The sequence below is a fragment of the Notolabrus celidotus genome, chromosome 6 (assembly GCF_009762535.1).
Source record: "Notolabrus celidotus isolate fNotCel1 chromosome 6, fNotCel1.pri, whole genome shotgun sequence".
NCBI classification, from domain to species: domain Eukaryota; kingdom Metazoa; phylum Chordata; class Actinopteri; order Labriformes; family Labridae; genus Notolabrus; species Notolabrus celidotus.
In genome coordinates this window covers 20,212,866-20,229,031 of record NC_048277.1, presented here as the reverse complement: position 1 = coordinate 20,229,031, position 16,166 = coordinate 20,212,866, and the positions used below count along the sequence as shown (strand labels likewise).

At 42.4% G+C, this 16,166-nt stretch overlaps 1 protein-coding gene across 1 annotated transcript in view; it reads right to left on the bottom strand.

Moving 5' to 3' along the window:
- Nucleotides 1–16,166, bottom strand: part of mef2aa (myocyte enhancer factor 2aa) — a 64,797-nt gene that overhangs the window by 29,915 nt on the left and 18,716 nt on the right. Inside the window, 2 exon segments of the mRNA XM_034686303.1 lie at nt 2,863–3,066; nt 12,650–12,842. Coding sequence (XP_034542194.1) covers nt 2,863–3,066; nt 12,650–12,703 — 258 coding nt within the window. The 5' untranslated portion in view covers nt 12,704–12,842.

Below are 16,166 nucleotides of genomic sequence, written 5' to 3'. Positions count from 1 at the left end.
CATTAGCTCCACGAGCAGAGAGGGGAGGAAGAGTAAATATTATTAGATTAATGTAATGACTAACGGCAGCATTTTCATTTGTGGTATAAACAGAATTCAATACGGAGCACAATAGGAACAACACCACAAAACATTCAGTCATGAGCACTCTGTTTGGTTGGCAATAACACAAACATAATGGAAACCACAATTACTTTGAGGAGAAATGACTGCATGTAAATAAGTTTGATCTCAAAATGGTATACCGCGAAGGCATCTGAAGAAACATTTTTGTGTGCTCCTTTTCTGCAAAACTAAAGAATAAAGAAACCTAAATGTGGCCATCAAAATATTTTCTTACACTTTATGGGAACCAGCCAACCTTCACTTTAAATAAAAGAATAAACTGCTTAATTTTACTCACCAGGCCACAAGAGTGAGCGCTGCAATTTTCATGAAATTGATGGAAAATGACTTCCCTACTAATGTCGTTCATAATGTTAAAAAATCGGAACTATCGGTGTCATGCATAAAAAAAACGATTTCGACAACCTTACAGCACTCCAAGCGACTACCTGCCGCTTTGAGTGCTGTAAGGATTAAGACCATCAACACATGCAAACATGCTCAAACACACACGCCAACTGAAATTTTGAAGCTTACTGCTCGGCTTTGGACTGCGAGCCAAGTTTGAGACAAAGTCCACAGCCCTCCACTGGGTTATCAAACTGTGGCCCAGGCATGCATCCATCTGTGGAAAACATGGAGACTGTTCTCCCACACTACACAGCTCGGCCTTTATCTACAGATGGTACTACTGAGCAGGAATGTGACCTTTGATTTAGTATCTCACACGGAACGAGCTTCCCAACGAAAAGTAAGAGAGGGTTTTTCTGGCCTCCTAAAGCGGACAAATGAGCACATGATTGTTTGCACGGCAAAGATTGGTTTAACACAATTTAATAACTTAGATAAGTGTCCACAGTAAGGGTCCTCATGTGAGACCCATTTCACTTGATTAGTGGGGGAAGGGTTGGATTCTTCCTGCAATATAAATCCATTAGCTCCTCCACTTAGTGTACTGGACCTGTGCTGCTAAGTTGCACAAACAGTGACACAGGCCTAAGTTTCTCCTAGATCATGTCGTATCTTTCACCGATTACAAACCACCTCTGATACTTGCTTTCTGGCCTTGTGAACAGCGGGGTTGTGTGGCGTTGCTGTGAAGTGGACCGGCTTGGTTACTTCTGCTCCGCTTCCTCATTTCTGAACCTTGAGCACGTAGCCAGCAGGCAGAGGGGTGTTTGTGCATATCTGCAAAGATGCTGGCCGAGTGAGCGGGGACAACAGCGGCTTGTTCTCGCCTTTTATGCAGCAGGAGCAGCTTCCTTCAGAGTAGTGCACAGAAGGGCTAAATGGGAAAAGCAGCAAGGGACCACTAGTGCTGCATTTGGCACAATGTATACCCATGCTGTCAGTATAAGCATACATGGATACTCCAAAGATATTCATGACATCACAGCCTGAGGTGGAGAAACCCTCTTTGATCCTGGTATGTTTGCTTCTTTAAAGCTTACAGATCCACGGCGAAAAAACTAATCCGTGGTCACTGTTACGTAATGAAGAAATGCATGCATGTATTTTTCATGCAGGTGAGCCCCTGCTCTGCTCGGAGGGCCCCTGATGGAGAAGTGACTGCAAGAGTCGACTGGATGCCAGAGCACTCTTCTGCAGCTCTGCCAAGCAGGTAATTCACAAGCAGCAGCAGCATGAATAAAAGATAATGGGCCACAGCTGACTCCTTTATGCTGCATGTAATTTCACTAATTCCTCCAAGTGAAAGTCTCTCCAAAGCAAAAGATTCTTTAAAATGTTCAATCTCCCCCTCTTAAAAGCTTAATGTCTTTTAATTGGGCAGCAGTGATAAAAAAGCTGTATGTTTTAGTGGGCAGGTGGCAGGTAAAAGTATTGTGATGTGTCAGCGTGCAATGTTTATTAAAGTACCTTTAAGCAGAAAAGGCTAGTCTGTTTTAAATAATAACCATAAAAATGAGTGGGCAACTGGTGTCAAGATTATATGAAGGCTTTTAAAAGGCATTAACATATATTGTATATGCTTTCATTTAGTCACAATCAAGATTCCAGGCTCTAAAAGTAGATCTTGAGAAGTCAGAGAAACCACAAGAGAGCCAATGAAAGAGGTTTGGAACAGGATGTATCCCTAATCATTCTCATTTACTCCGGCTTTTTCACTTTTTGGCTCACGGCTTTTGTACACTGGCATAACAAGTGGCTTACTCTTCCGCTAGTTGTCAGGCACGCACAGGCTGCCAAGAAAGCCAAGTGCTTGTTGAGTTTTATAGAGCGGTATGGAATGTGCGAAACACTGTATTTCCACTGCGGCAACAGCAGAGCTTGATGGTCTGTGATGAGGAGCAGCCAGAGCACTGAGCCCTACAGGTACAATATCTATGGGAAACACAGGCAGCAGCTGTGGTCAGCAGCTAGGGTGCGCAGAGATAGGTTTTCCTCGTCAGTTGACGGGCACAAGAGAAGCTGAACTTATCAGGGAGTGCAGACCTCCTGTGCCCTATCTGCATGGTGACGAGAAGGAAACTGTTGCTTTGTCTCACTGTTGTTTGTCTTAGCATTAACCTTAGAGAATCAACTAACCTTTAAAGCCTATAGTTACGGTAGAATGAATATATTTTATAGTCTAAACCCACTACTAAACTAATCATTCTAACCTTAATGTAATGAGTGTGAACATAGGTTTTATAAAACAAATCATATTGAAGAGAAGATATTTGATCTCAGTGTGGAAAAGAGACTAAATGTGGAAGAAATGTTTCATCATAAAGTAAGGAGGCGGCATTCACTCACCTCTACAATGTCAGAGTTGGTTCTGCTCTCATGGGGTTCGTTGTACTCTGTGTATTTCAGCAACACTTTGTCCATGTCTGTGCTGGCGTACTGGAACAGTTTGTTAGAGCTGTTGAAAATGATGAGGGCTATCTCACAGTCACACAGTACGCTCAGCTCGTAGGCCTTTTTCATCAGGCCAAACTTCCTCTTCGTGAAGGTAACCTGAGGGGACACGAAAAAACAAAACTATCAGGTACACAGGAAAACTGCTTCTCAGCATTAAGTTACAGAATTAAAAAATGCAATTTGCACGTATGCTAAGTTCAATTCTAACCTAACCTGGTACAATCAATTCAGCATCTCGAAAAGCAAACGTGTTCAGATAAAAGTCAAAGTGAAAATCATCCCTAGAATTGTATCAGCAAAATCACCACCATCAATACTTAGTTAATTAAATCACCCATAATACAGTCTGTTTATCTGTTTCTGGTGAGGCTCAGTTTTACTGTAAATAGTAAATTACACAGGTCACAGCATCAAGCAGATTTCATCAGTCAAGTAGAGCCAGGATGTCATTACATTACATTGCATCCTGCCGGCTTTTGTTCTCCACGCAGACTGCTTTTCCTGCACACGCCATAGTGTGCCGATACTTGATGTTTAATACTACTTAAGGCTGATTTATACTTCTGCGTCGTCCCTACGTAGCAGGGACTTGCGCGAACATGAGCACCAGATGCTTTTACGTCGTTGTTTCCGTGACACGCAGCAATTCTCCGCTGAAACGCTTGAGGGCAGTGTGGTCTCTCTGATAGCCGGTCGCCTGCTTCCGGCCCCGCTACGGTCTCTGTTTACTTTTCCACAGAGATTCAGAGCGTGTTATGTTAATCTACAGCTGATACATGTTGCTGTTTATCATACAGACATGATTACGTGAAGAATAGAGAGGAGGAGATGAAATACACGGCCAATGTGTGGCCGATGTCCGGGTGCTGTAAATGCGGGAAATACAATGTTGCCAAGCGGACCAATCACAGGGCTTGCGGTCCACGTCGATTCTACGGGTAGTTACACATTGGAGGAGGTGCAGGTCAGGTACATGCGTAGGCCTCTGCGTAGGTGCGGGAGCTACGCGGACCCCTGGCGTAGGCTAAGCTGTCGATTCCACGCAGAAGTATAAATCAGCCTTTAGAGTACTAAAGTAAGCAAGAGGTAGCCTCAAAAGGAAACACTCTGTGTGCATGTACCTTAAACACCTGCCACAGTATAATGGAGGAAATGTGTTATCACTACCGACGTTTTGTGGTAAGTTACTCTGTTTATGCTGAAAAGGGGATTTTTTTTCTCAACTAATTTTAACAAGTAATGAAACCAAGCGGAAACCAGCTGCAAGAATTGAAGCCAATGCGGAAGTGTTTAAAACTGCAGTACATCAAGTGTCCACTTGAGGCTTGCTCCAGAAGTACCGGAAACCCAAGCAGCAACCTCAGGTCTAAAAATATGAGTCCAATGCGGAAGAGTCATAAACTGGAGTTCATCAAGGATCCTCTTGAGGCTGGTTCCGGAAGTACCGGAAACCACATACATACAAATTGAAAAAGGACGATCTTTACAGCAGAAATAAACATGTTTCAAGCCTGATACAAAAAATGAGTGTAGTCTGGATAGCTAATTTCTTGATCGGCACACACTGTACGGGGGGTGAATTTTTTCATAATGCGGCACTTACGAAGATATTAAGATTACAAGTTTTCCATTACGAGAGGCACAGCTGATCTGATTGACAGGCGGGAACACTGTAGTTGTTGGATAAGAGGCTCAAAGTCTGTCTCTTTACGTCACACTCGATCAACAGCAGTTATGTTGAGTTCAACATTTCCAATATGGCTGCCGCTGACGATTGGCCTCAAACCAGTGCTTCAGAAACAGATGGGTGACGTCACGTATACTACGTCCATTATTTATACAGTCTATGAATGAAACTGAAAGCAAACAGTTTCATCTGGAGAGTAGAATGTAGGTGAAGTGGGAGAAAACCTTATTAACAGTCTTGTTATGTTACAACAATTTTACTGTAACCAAGGTGACAGATAACAAGATCATTCCTCCTTTAGGAATGACTGCAACGACACAGTGCACGTCTGAAACGTCTAGTTATCAGGACAGAGGTCAGGGTCGGAGGCAAGAGTCAGCCAGCTGAGTCAGAGCTTTGGCAACAACAGGGGTCCATACATTACTGTAGCCCCTGACTCCATATACGGAAAGCTATCTGTGTAGTGCAGAATAAGCCGTGTAACATGAGCCCTCAGATGGGACTTGGGGTCATACATCACTTGGATGTAACGCAACCCTCTCTGCAAAGTGACTTTATGTCCTGTATCTCTGCAGCTCTGTCTCTGTGGCTGCCTCAGACTCATACACACATGTTATTATGTTACACCACCTCTTTACAGTACACGCAACGGTCATTTCTCAAAGCTGAAAACATCAGTCACAAGAAGGGAGGACAGAAATAAAGGTGTTTTCTTCTTTGGGTTTCTAATGATTGTTTGCAGAAATAGTTTTACAATATGCCTATCTGAAATCCTGGCTTCAGATTTATGTGTCTTAATGTGTCTTGTCAAATGTGTGTTACACAACGTGGCTGCGAGTAAAAGCTGTGCTCTGAGCCACAGAGGAGTGCTTGTGCCTGTATTCTTCATCAGTCTCACTGACCTACTAAGAGAGGAGTTGAGCAGATGAGCTGGCTTTGTTCAACTTTAATTGGTCACAGCTTGCGGCTATACCCTCATTCTAACTGGTATAATGCAGTATAATCCTATGTGTTGCATAGTGTCTATGGAACCGCTGAGGCAGGGGTCACTCCAGCTGCGATAAATTAATTTCAAGCCTGTCATACTACAGGTAACTACACAGAACCATTACTCCTGCTGTAGACACAGAGGAGTCTGTCCTGTGTCATTTTCTATTTGGTGCCATGATGTTACTTGAACTCATAAGACAAACCAAAATCTGAGATGACTTTTCTCGAAATGAAAGATTTAAATACAGGAGAGACAGAATCAAATGACATGTTTCTGCACACATGAAGCCCTAGAATGGGTTTGGTGGCGCAGTTAAAGCACTATGTGGTTTTGTACGTGTCATTTTGGTGACTTTCTCTTGGATCTTTGCACTGTGATATGATTTAAAAAGTCTCAGGTCTGTTGGAAACTTGGACCCCCTTGGAGTTGTAACCAGCCTACACTTGTCCCCTCTGACTTAACACCGGAGCAGACTACTCCCTTATTCACCTGCTTACATATTTGTTTGTTTGCCTAACCAACTGGAAAGCAGGGACTGTCACGTGGGGAAATGATTAACAAATTGTATGCTCTTTAGCAGATGAATGTGGCTGTTAAGCCATGGAGATGTCACCTTTCAGCAGGAAGCCCAGGATGAGACGCTGAGCGAGGACTTTGTTCCACCTGGATGCATGTCAGAGTGCTGAGTGCAAGGCTGCTGACCCAGCCACCGCTTCATTTCAACCTCAGCTGCGGCACTGAGACTTGGTCCTCACCCCGGCCCCAGAACACAGTACCTCCACGATAGCCAGCTGGCAACTGCATTACTCATCTTCTCTTACAAAGTTACATTTAAAAGGAAAGAAATAAGGTTATTTTATTTTATTATAAGGCTTTTTTTCTCCTTTTGCTAGAATATGTACAAGTTCAGCTAGGTTCACTTGGAAAGTCATGACACAAAACATCTCTGAGCATAAAGACCAACATATACAGTACAAAGATATCTTCTCTGGGTGATGGTGAGACAGTGGAAAACCACAGACATCCTTGAGGTCAAGTAGGAGGTTCACTAGCAAAGCTTTCCTGTGGTTCATAGAGTCAAAGAAACCCACAAAGACACTCAATGTGGTCTCAAATATGTAAGTCGTTTCTATAGAAAGATGTAGAACACATGTACTTAGGTCCATGATTAATTCACATATTTTACAATGACAGGATTTGTACAGGAGTTCAAGGAAGCCACACAGCAGTACTACAAAATCAGATGTAAGGGCAAATATAAAGAGATCTACCTAACTTCCAATAAAGTGGAGCGACTCTTACTTTCTCTGCTTTTGATAAGGTCATTATAACAGCTCACACAATGCCAGATCAGTGTGACTAAACTAGAATTTCATTTAGACTGCACCATGCTGAAAAGCCTGACCTTTAAGAAGCACTTCCAATGTCAAAATGAAGCAGTTATTCCACTCTCAATTCACACTTTCTGCACTCCCAACTTCTTCTCAAGGGCTTCACCACCATTACCTGTTTTATCAAACTAATTGAGCTTGGTGATTCAGCTTGAGTTCATTTTTTTTTTGTACTGAAGTGTTCATTTTCTCGATCAATACATCAGAGTGGTGCTTTAGCACAAAAAGCATGCAGATCTATCTTTGTTTTTCTGGATAAAATCTGGAGCTCTTACTGATGGGAATCTTGGTTCTCGGGAACTGGTAAAAATAAACTAATATGGAAATTGAAAATTATTTAAACTATTTAAGTCGAGCAATTTTGCCTTCTAGAGAAACTTGGCTCTGTAGTTGCTTTTTTCCCTGAATAAAAACTGGCAGGGTTGCGTAAAATGCAGAGCAAAGTTGGGTGATGTCTCTCCTCTTTTTGGTCTAAAAAGTATGACTAGGTGTGCCATGAGACTAATGTATGCAGAATATACCTTAAAAAAACATACAGCCTGTCACTGATGTGTTTATTTTAATTTTTTCTTCAATCGTTTCCATCTACCCCCAGAGATCCTCTGCTGTAGAAAACTCCAGCATAACATAACACATGGTTCATCAAACCCAACTCACACTTCCACGCAGAGCAGAAGTGTCAATCATGAGGTCTATCAATGTCTGTCCACAGGCAGAGGTGCCAAGATGACAAACAAGACATCTGGGACTCAGAGTGCAGCTGTGACTGCTTCGTGGCAGGAGACGCCTGAGTCACTAACACCTTCGGAGGGGTGAGGAGCTGACGGCCTTATTAGAACCTCATGTCACCTCAGACGACCCCCATGGCAGACATGAGAGCAGGATGCAGAGTAACTGAGGTCTGGCACCAGCTGGCAGAGTGACCCGGGCCCTGTGGCTGCTGCCCTGGCTATGTAGTGCCAGAGTGTGCAGGGCCTGGGAGACAGGCCGAGGCCAGTGCGGCTGTCTGTGCGGATCAGCTCTCACTGGGAGAGAGGACGGCCCCTGGATCCCTATTTGGACAACTGAGGGCGCAAAGGCCTCGTCCACTGAGTGGGTTTGACCTTGAAACCTACAGTAGCCGAAGCTGATCCTGTTTAGCAGAGAGAGTGACATGCTGGTTGGCAAAACAAAGGTACATCTCTATAAAAGATCTCTGTCTTCAAAAACAAGAATAATCCAATCCTAGGACATTTAGATTGTTTGATTTGTGAAAACTGTAATTATCACAAGAAAGTATGCTGTGTTGGTAGAATTGTAAATGATTAGGGTTATCTAAAAGTGTGAGGATTTTAGTGACGTATTACACCGTACACTCTGACAAAGTGTCAATCTACATCACCCAACTTTGTGATTTGCTGCTTCAGCACAGTTTTGTGGAAACTACATATCATCTTGAACAATAATGGTACAGTACATGCACTTCCTGTCACATTGAACACTGTTCCTCTGTGGTCCATCAATGAGCTCTTTACCTGTCAGAAAAATAATGACAACCCCTCAGAACTTCAGGATTGGGTGAGGGCTGAATTAAGGGAGGTGTTGCTCCCCAGAGAGAAAGTGAGACAGAGAGCTGCTCCGTGCCTACAGGCAACTCGAGTGCCAGCACTAAAAAACCCCAAATGAGCCAAAGCAAGGGCAGGCAACCCTCCACCCAGCAGCAAAATCATCAAACTTTTAATGACTTGGGCAATTACCCCCAGTGAGCCTGCTTAATGGCATACAGAGGATGTCACCAGACACTGCTTACTGGGCTCCACGAGCCACCTCATACACTAACTTACAGGACTAATGTGTTTGTTTATTTCCTCACCGTCACTCTCCTGCTGAATCCACGCGCAACCTGACAGCTCTCATGAAAAGTAAGACAGATCCCACAAAACAGGAAAGCTCTCATTGTTATTTTGTGTCATTTATATGTATCAAAACTGTCAAGTCAATCGAATACTCCTGTGGTTTTAAATTTCACTGTGCTAAATGTTTGCACTGCAAGCCTCTGAGTGTGATGACAGGTAACAGAATTGTGAATGCTTGATAAGAGTGTATAATTAATGTTTGTTTCTGTGCATGGAAAGGCAATAATTGCTGTGAATGACTTAGATGAGGAAAATCAGCCTGACTGTACAGTTGCCTGGTTGTTACCTAGCATCCATTTGCAACCACAATATCAGTCTGCCTGATGCCTGCGCTGCTGTGTTTTCAGGACTATCATCACTTATGCAGGACATCACTGGGGAACTTTCTTTACCATCCTACAGTATGCATGACAGGACCTCTGCTGCCTTCATGTCTTATTCTGTACACTCTTCCCACAGTAGAGAGACACATACTTTGGTGCAAGCATAAAGCTGCACTAAGAGCTGATGTATGCAACAACAGTTTTGACTATTTTTATTCAATAGTCTAATATTTTGACTATATCACTGTATATAATATAATATAATATAATATAATATAATATAATATAATATAATATAATATAATATAATATAATATAATATAAAATAATATAATGTTACTGTGCAAACTCTACTGTTGATGTTTGTACTGTTTAAACGGTTATGTATATTATTTTTTCTATTTCTATACAGCTTTATAATTTATCCTATTGTACATTTTATACAGTTTATTTGTGTATATTTTTAGAGTTATAAGTTTATTTCTATTGTCTATAGTATTATAGTTCAATACTTTACTTTAGACAATTTCTTTTTTAGGCATCTTGAGGACTGCTCCTTACAAATTTCCCTGTTACACCGTAACAATGACAATAAAGACATCTTATGTTATCTTCTCTTATTTTTGCATCATGCACTTCACAACATTAAGTTATTAAAACATGTCATAACACTACAGGTAAGAAATAAAGTCACATTTTGAAAAAGAACAGCCAAGTTCCCTGCTGTCTCAACTCTGCACTCACAATCCTTGATAGATTGTGCAATTACAGACCTCCTTGGCCTTTGGCACGCTCTGTGTTATAAATCCTGAAAGGTTAACAGCCCTCCTAAAGCACTTGTAGTGTTAATACAAGGGAGCCCCAGTTGTCCCCACACAACATCCTGTATAGCAATTCTATCTAATTAGCCCACTTAAGGACTTCTTTCATTTTAATGCTATGATAGCTAGCAGCGGAGCAGCGGAGATAAAGATTCAAATTGTCTCCCGACAATGGGGAGCATATGCTAATGGCTATTCCCCTAGGTTAGGAGCGCGCCCAAGGGAGAGAAGGCACTGTGCGCTTCATGGCCCAGGAAAAAACAGAGGGAGAGGAAGACACACAGGCATACATCACTTTACACCAAAGCTGTGTTTCAGCACGGTGGCCTATTGTCGGAGCAGATTCTCTGCTGAGCCAGCTATAACTAACTAAATACAAGAGGAAAAGCCTGTGCTCTGCTGATAAACTTTCTCACAAATTACTCAGTGAGACATTTACATCTGATGCAAACACTTGGCTCCTGCTTTGGGAGACACATTAATAATAAGCAACTTCTAAGCTCCACTTTACTGTGAAACAATGCAGCAAAAGGTACTCCCTTGCTGCCTTTGGATAAAAATAAAATACGGATCATCTGAAGTGTCAAGTTGACCACCATGCCAAAAGCTGACATCCTGTTTTCATGTAATTTCCTCTCTGTTGTCCCCCTTCATGTCACAGGTCTTTGCTGGCAGTGTAGATACAGCACTGAGGTTCCTCTGCTGCCCTCCTGTTTGGATCCTTACCAGAGCCAGGTGTTACAGTGATAATTGGCCAACAATGTCCATTTTTGTTTTGCACTCAACTGAGCTGCGAGCCTCACAGTTACAGGCACACAGAGTCCAAATACAAATTTGCTACTAGCCTGCCGCGTCATGCTAATAGCGCTACAGTACTCCCATTACTTACTTTGTCGTTCCACTCATGAAAGGATGCAAACAACATTTTGAGGAGGTGTCAACCAAATGGGTTTAACTTAGCTATGATAATGCATTTTCATATGTGGGTATAAATCACGCTTCCTTAGCTGGCTCTGAACTAAGGTAGCATAGCTAACAGAGATGGACAAAACCATCCTCTAAATATACCCAAGCCTGTTATTCTTGTTTCTGTCAGACCCAGGCTGTTTTTAAAGTGTTTTGCTGTTTAGGAGTTTATATTTAACATGAGCAGACACAGTGAATTCCAACTCTTTCCCTCTCTGCGGCTAGCTGGGACCAGTGTAGCCAAGCCAGAGAAGGGTGCTGTGTGTCCTGCTGACCCACCCTGCAAATGAGAGGGTGCTGTGGTGCAGTGGCTGCGTCTAATTACTACCAAACAGCTGCAAACACATAGGACTACAGCGAAAGGGGCCCAGCCATACTGCCAGGCCAGGGGACAAGCCCTGCAGTGTGGGGAGGCCACAGGCGGCCTGCTGTGCTTCTCGCTTCCCTCAGCTCACTCCCACGCCATGAGGCCCCCGCTGCAGCCCAGCGCTCCTGCTGCCTCATCAACTTCTCTGGCTGAAATTGCAGGGTGGCAGGGGAATCATGTCTGTAAATATGACCGCACTGACAAAGAAATGTCATGGTCCCTTTTCAGCTGGCAGGGACATTGGGGAGGGAGGTATGTCTGTTTAGATCACAGCTGCTGAACTCTGGCAAAGCAGAGAGGAAAACAGAAGAAGACTGATAAATCTGTCCCCTCTCCACCTGTCTGAAGGTTAAAAACAGAAGAAGGATACAAAACAGTCTATTAAGATAAAAGCTCATTTGGTATTTTGTTTAAATACAGTTAGTCAAATCTTACATTAACTGCACTCAAACATTATGAGAGGGCTCAAAATAACCTGAAAAAAATGATGCGTAGCTAGACAGCAAGCTAGCTAGCTAGCCGAAATATTGATAGCCAGACAGCATGCTAGCCGGGTAGTCAGATGTCTATCAAGCAAACCATTAAGTCATCTGGCTATCTTATCATCTGTATACAGTATTGCCAACTCCTCAGTGAGGAAAGTAGCTATTGGCTGTCCTAAAAGTGGCTAGAAGTCGCTAAATGACGTCATCACTTAATTTGCATAATTTAAATTATAATGGACGCTGCAGGAGAGACGTGTTACATTGAGGGAGAGACAAAGATAAGTTAAAAAACACCCTAAATATGTTTAGAACTACACTCAGGAGCCTACAACAAATCAAAGTGAAATGTGAAATTTTTCAACCATACCATTTTCTACAAGATTTTCTCCTGACAGTAGGCGGGATCAGCCAGCAGTTTCTTCGTACATGCGTGATACATTTGCAGTCTGGATGCTGAAGGATGAATCCCTCCTACTCTGAATGCAGCTAGGAGGGACTCACAGCAGCATCAACTGCTCGTTGAGAAGAGTAAGAACCATACATGCTTTCACATCAGTCTCCAGAAGTCTCCGTTAACACTAGAAAAAGTCACTAGATTTGTCGCTAGTGCCTTTTTTGAAAAAGAGTCGCTAGAGGGTTCTAAGAACTCGCTAAATATAGAGACAAAGTCGCTAAGTTGGCAACACTGACTGTATACATGCGTATATTGATTGATTGATTGATTGATATGATGGATAGCCCTCCGACACTTACCTGCCTGTTCCTTTCATCCATGATCCGGGTGATCTGTATCTTCTTCCGCCCCATGGCTGGGTCCTTTCCGGTCTCTCTGACACCTCGACAATATCAGAAAACAACACGATTTCTTCCCCCACTCTCCTAGCACATTGTGCAACAGTCTCTCTTCTGGTTTACACTCTTTCTTCTTTCTTCAACACACTCAAATCTGCAGGAGAACATAAACAGAGACACAGACAAAAGAGAAGGATAGGGGTTAGAACGTTAGCTTGACACTCAGCACTGACTCCATAGACACTTCAAAGCAGCGAAGGAGTCTGCTTTCTGTTCTCTAACAGATTTGAAAATTATGGGACGCACATGGCATAGACTTTATCTCCTCATTCTGCACTTGAACCAAAGCTAACATCATAGAACAAAAGCTTCACACTTACAGGGCAGATGTACAAGAAAACTGAGAAGCTTTTACAAAACAGAAAATGATTCAATGCAAGTATTTGGGAAGGGCAATAAAAAAGTGATCCTTTATCTTTAACAGAAACTATCAATGCTGAGTAATTTGAACACTCAACATTAGAATATTTAAGGCTTGACAGGCTTGGAAACACACCTATTTCTGCTCTGATAGGAAGATTAACACAACTGACACAACATCAGTCCAATTAAAGCTAGCTTTGTTTAATCCAATAGTTAAAAAGTCAACTTGAGCACCTATAAAAGGCTCAAACACACATTTTATAACTTTTACTTTTCATCTGTTTAATCAGGCACTTGGAGTAAGTACAAATACGTCAGAGTCAAGACTCATGGGACTATTAATGTCCGGTTAAAAAGTGTGATAGTAGCGTTATATTCATAGTTCAGTTATTTCCCTTATTAATCATTGATAGTTGTCATTTCTAATGACCTTTTCACTATGTGATGATAAGTGTAAATTCAGTTGATTGACACCATAAGTGTGATAGCTGCTTCAGTCAGAGACCTCTGGCCAGTACTTCTGCCTGTAGGTGACAGTAAATTTGGACTCCTTCTGAAGTTAGAGAAGTTGTGTGTGAAACAAAGATCTCTGCTCTGAGCTTAAAGTAACGCGGCGGCTTGCTGCAATAGAAATAAAGTGAAAAAAAAGCACAGTTCCCGGTATCATGGGGGTTTTGAAGTCTGTGTAGATCGTTGTTTCTTTGGTGCATTTAGCACTGTGGGGTGAAGCCCACACTTGTTTCCTGGCAACTGATGTCTGGCATGAAAATACCCAATAAATGCAGATTATACACTGTTTTGTATGGACAAAAAAAAATCTGTAATTACTTTAAAATGTGCAAAGAAGTGACTGCATAGTAGATGCATTTTGATCTGTTTCCCTTTGTTTCCTGTCCCTCTGCCTAGCTTAACCAACTGCCTGCCTGCTGTCACTTGACTTCATTTAGATTCACCTTATCTTAACATTCTATGATTCAATTATAAAAGGAAAAGTTTGTCTACTTTGCCCTGCCTGTGGAGACAACAAAGCAACACCTCCTTATTCTTCCTGAGCTGATCCACCTTAATGCCAGCTTTGCCCTTAAGATGATTAAGAGAGCACCCAATCTAGGGTGACAGTATTTGAAATCTCCAGGGCTGGAGGAGAAGCCATGGGGGCAGAGAAGGAAGTGAGTGTAGGGGGCTGTATTCCCATATGAGCTTGTAACTTGGCCGGTGTTTCAGACTACATTGTGCCCCGGGGAACATCTAACTCTGTCCTGTCTCTGCTTTTCTGCAAGAAGAGATATAGTCCCCTCCCTGGAGGTACATCCATCACTTACATTCAGCAAATAGAAAATGTCTAAACAACTACATTTCCCCTGAGTATAAATGTAGAAAGGTTAACAACCCGGGCCATTAGATGCAGTCAGCAGTTGTGAAGGGAGGAAGCCAGGGGCCGAATTGGCAGTGAAAACGAAAATGACCAGTTCCAGTGGCACACAGTCATTATGGGTTACAGATGGACTGGCATTATGGTGTCTGGCTGTCTGAATCGGGGCTCCACTGTAGAAAAACTCGACTGAGATCACCTCGCTAACTACCCACGCATGTCTGTCTGAGCCAGAAAGTAACCGCCTGAACCCCCGCAAAGAATTTCCCCAAACCACATCACAACAGGCCAGGGAGAGACTTGTTCATTCACCATTTCACACACACACTGACAGAGCAGTGTTCGAATTAGAGGGAGGTCAGGATGGGTTCAGCTCTCAGACAGATGTACCAGAGACATCCCGAAAGCAGCGAAAAATGAATTTGTAGCTTTTACACAGATTTGAATTTCACTGGATTTACAGGAAAGGTGATGGAAATCCTCTGTGTTTATAAAGTGATGAGCTAAAACTCTTTCTCTTAATATGTATGAGCCGAGAGTTTGTGCTGTTTGTTGTTTATCTGTGAAAGTAAACCAAGGTTTATTTATTGTATTCCTATTTTGATATATTGTTACAACATTTTATCTCTGCCCCTCTGCGAATTTGGTGTTGGTTTAGAGGAGTGTACCCAAAATGCATTAATCTAAAATCATCTGTTTAAACCATAGACTGTATAAAACATGGACGTAGTATCCGTGACGTCACCCATCTGTTCCTGAGCGCTGTTTTGAAGCCAATCAACGGAGGCAGCCATAGTGGAAATGCAGAACTCAACCAGTCATAGTGTGACGTGAGCCTCCTAGCCAACAGCTATGTGTTCTCATCCAGGAGTCAAGTCAGTCATGTCTTTATTTAGGCAAAAACTCGTAATCTTAATATCTTCTGAACCGTCGCGTTAGGAAAAAAAATCACCCCCCATACAGTGTGAGCCGATAGAGAAATTAGCTACATAGGGGCAAGCCGTTTTTTGAACCAGGCTGTAAACATGTTTATTAATGCTGCAAAGATTGTCTTTTTTTAATTGGTGCCTAATTGGTTTCCGGTGTTTCTGCAGCCAGCCTCAAGTGGATTCTCGATGAATTGCAGTTTTTTACACTTCCGCATGGGCTTCATAGTTTGAGACCGGAGGTTGCCGCTTGGTGGTTTAAACTAGATTTGACCACATCACACTCTGTTCCTTGAGAGTGTGTGTGTAAAGGTTTCCAGCAAAGTAACATGATTATAATTAAAGTGTGTCCCATCTAATCAACTATGTTTCCTTCAAAATTAGCACTCGTGCCAATTTTATAAAAATATTTGGAAGATTGATCACACACACACACACACACACACACACACACACACACACACACACACACACACACACACACACACACACAAGTGCACATCCTTTCTTTTCTCCATATAGACAAGCTGTCGCAACAGGACAGTTCGAGTCTTGAGGCACAAAAGAGCGGGTCATGACTTTTACAAAGATACAAAATGACAAGCTGAAAGGGCCTTCAGACTGCAGGTGTGCTGTGCTCCCAACTCACAATCCATATTCAAAAATCTCTCATCAAACCTCCTCAGTTATCACTAATAATGTAGTAGATCTCATTGAGCTCATCCTCCTTCAATGCATGTCAAATAATGGAAATTTT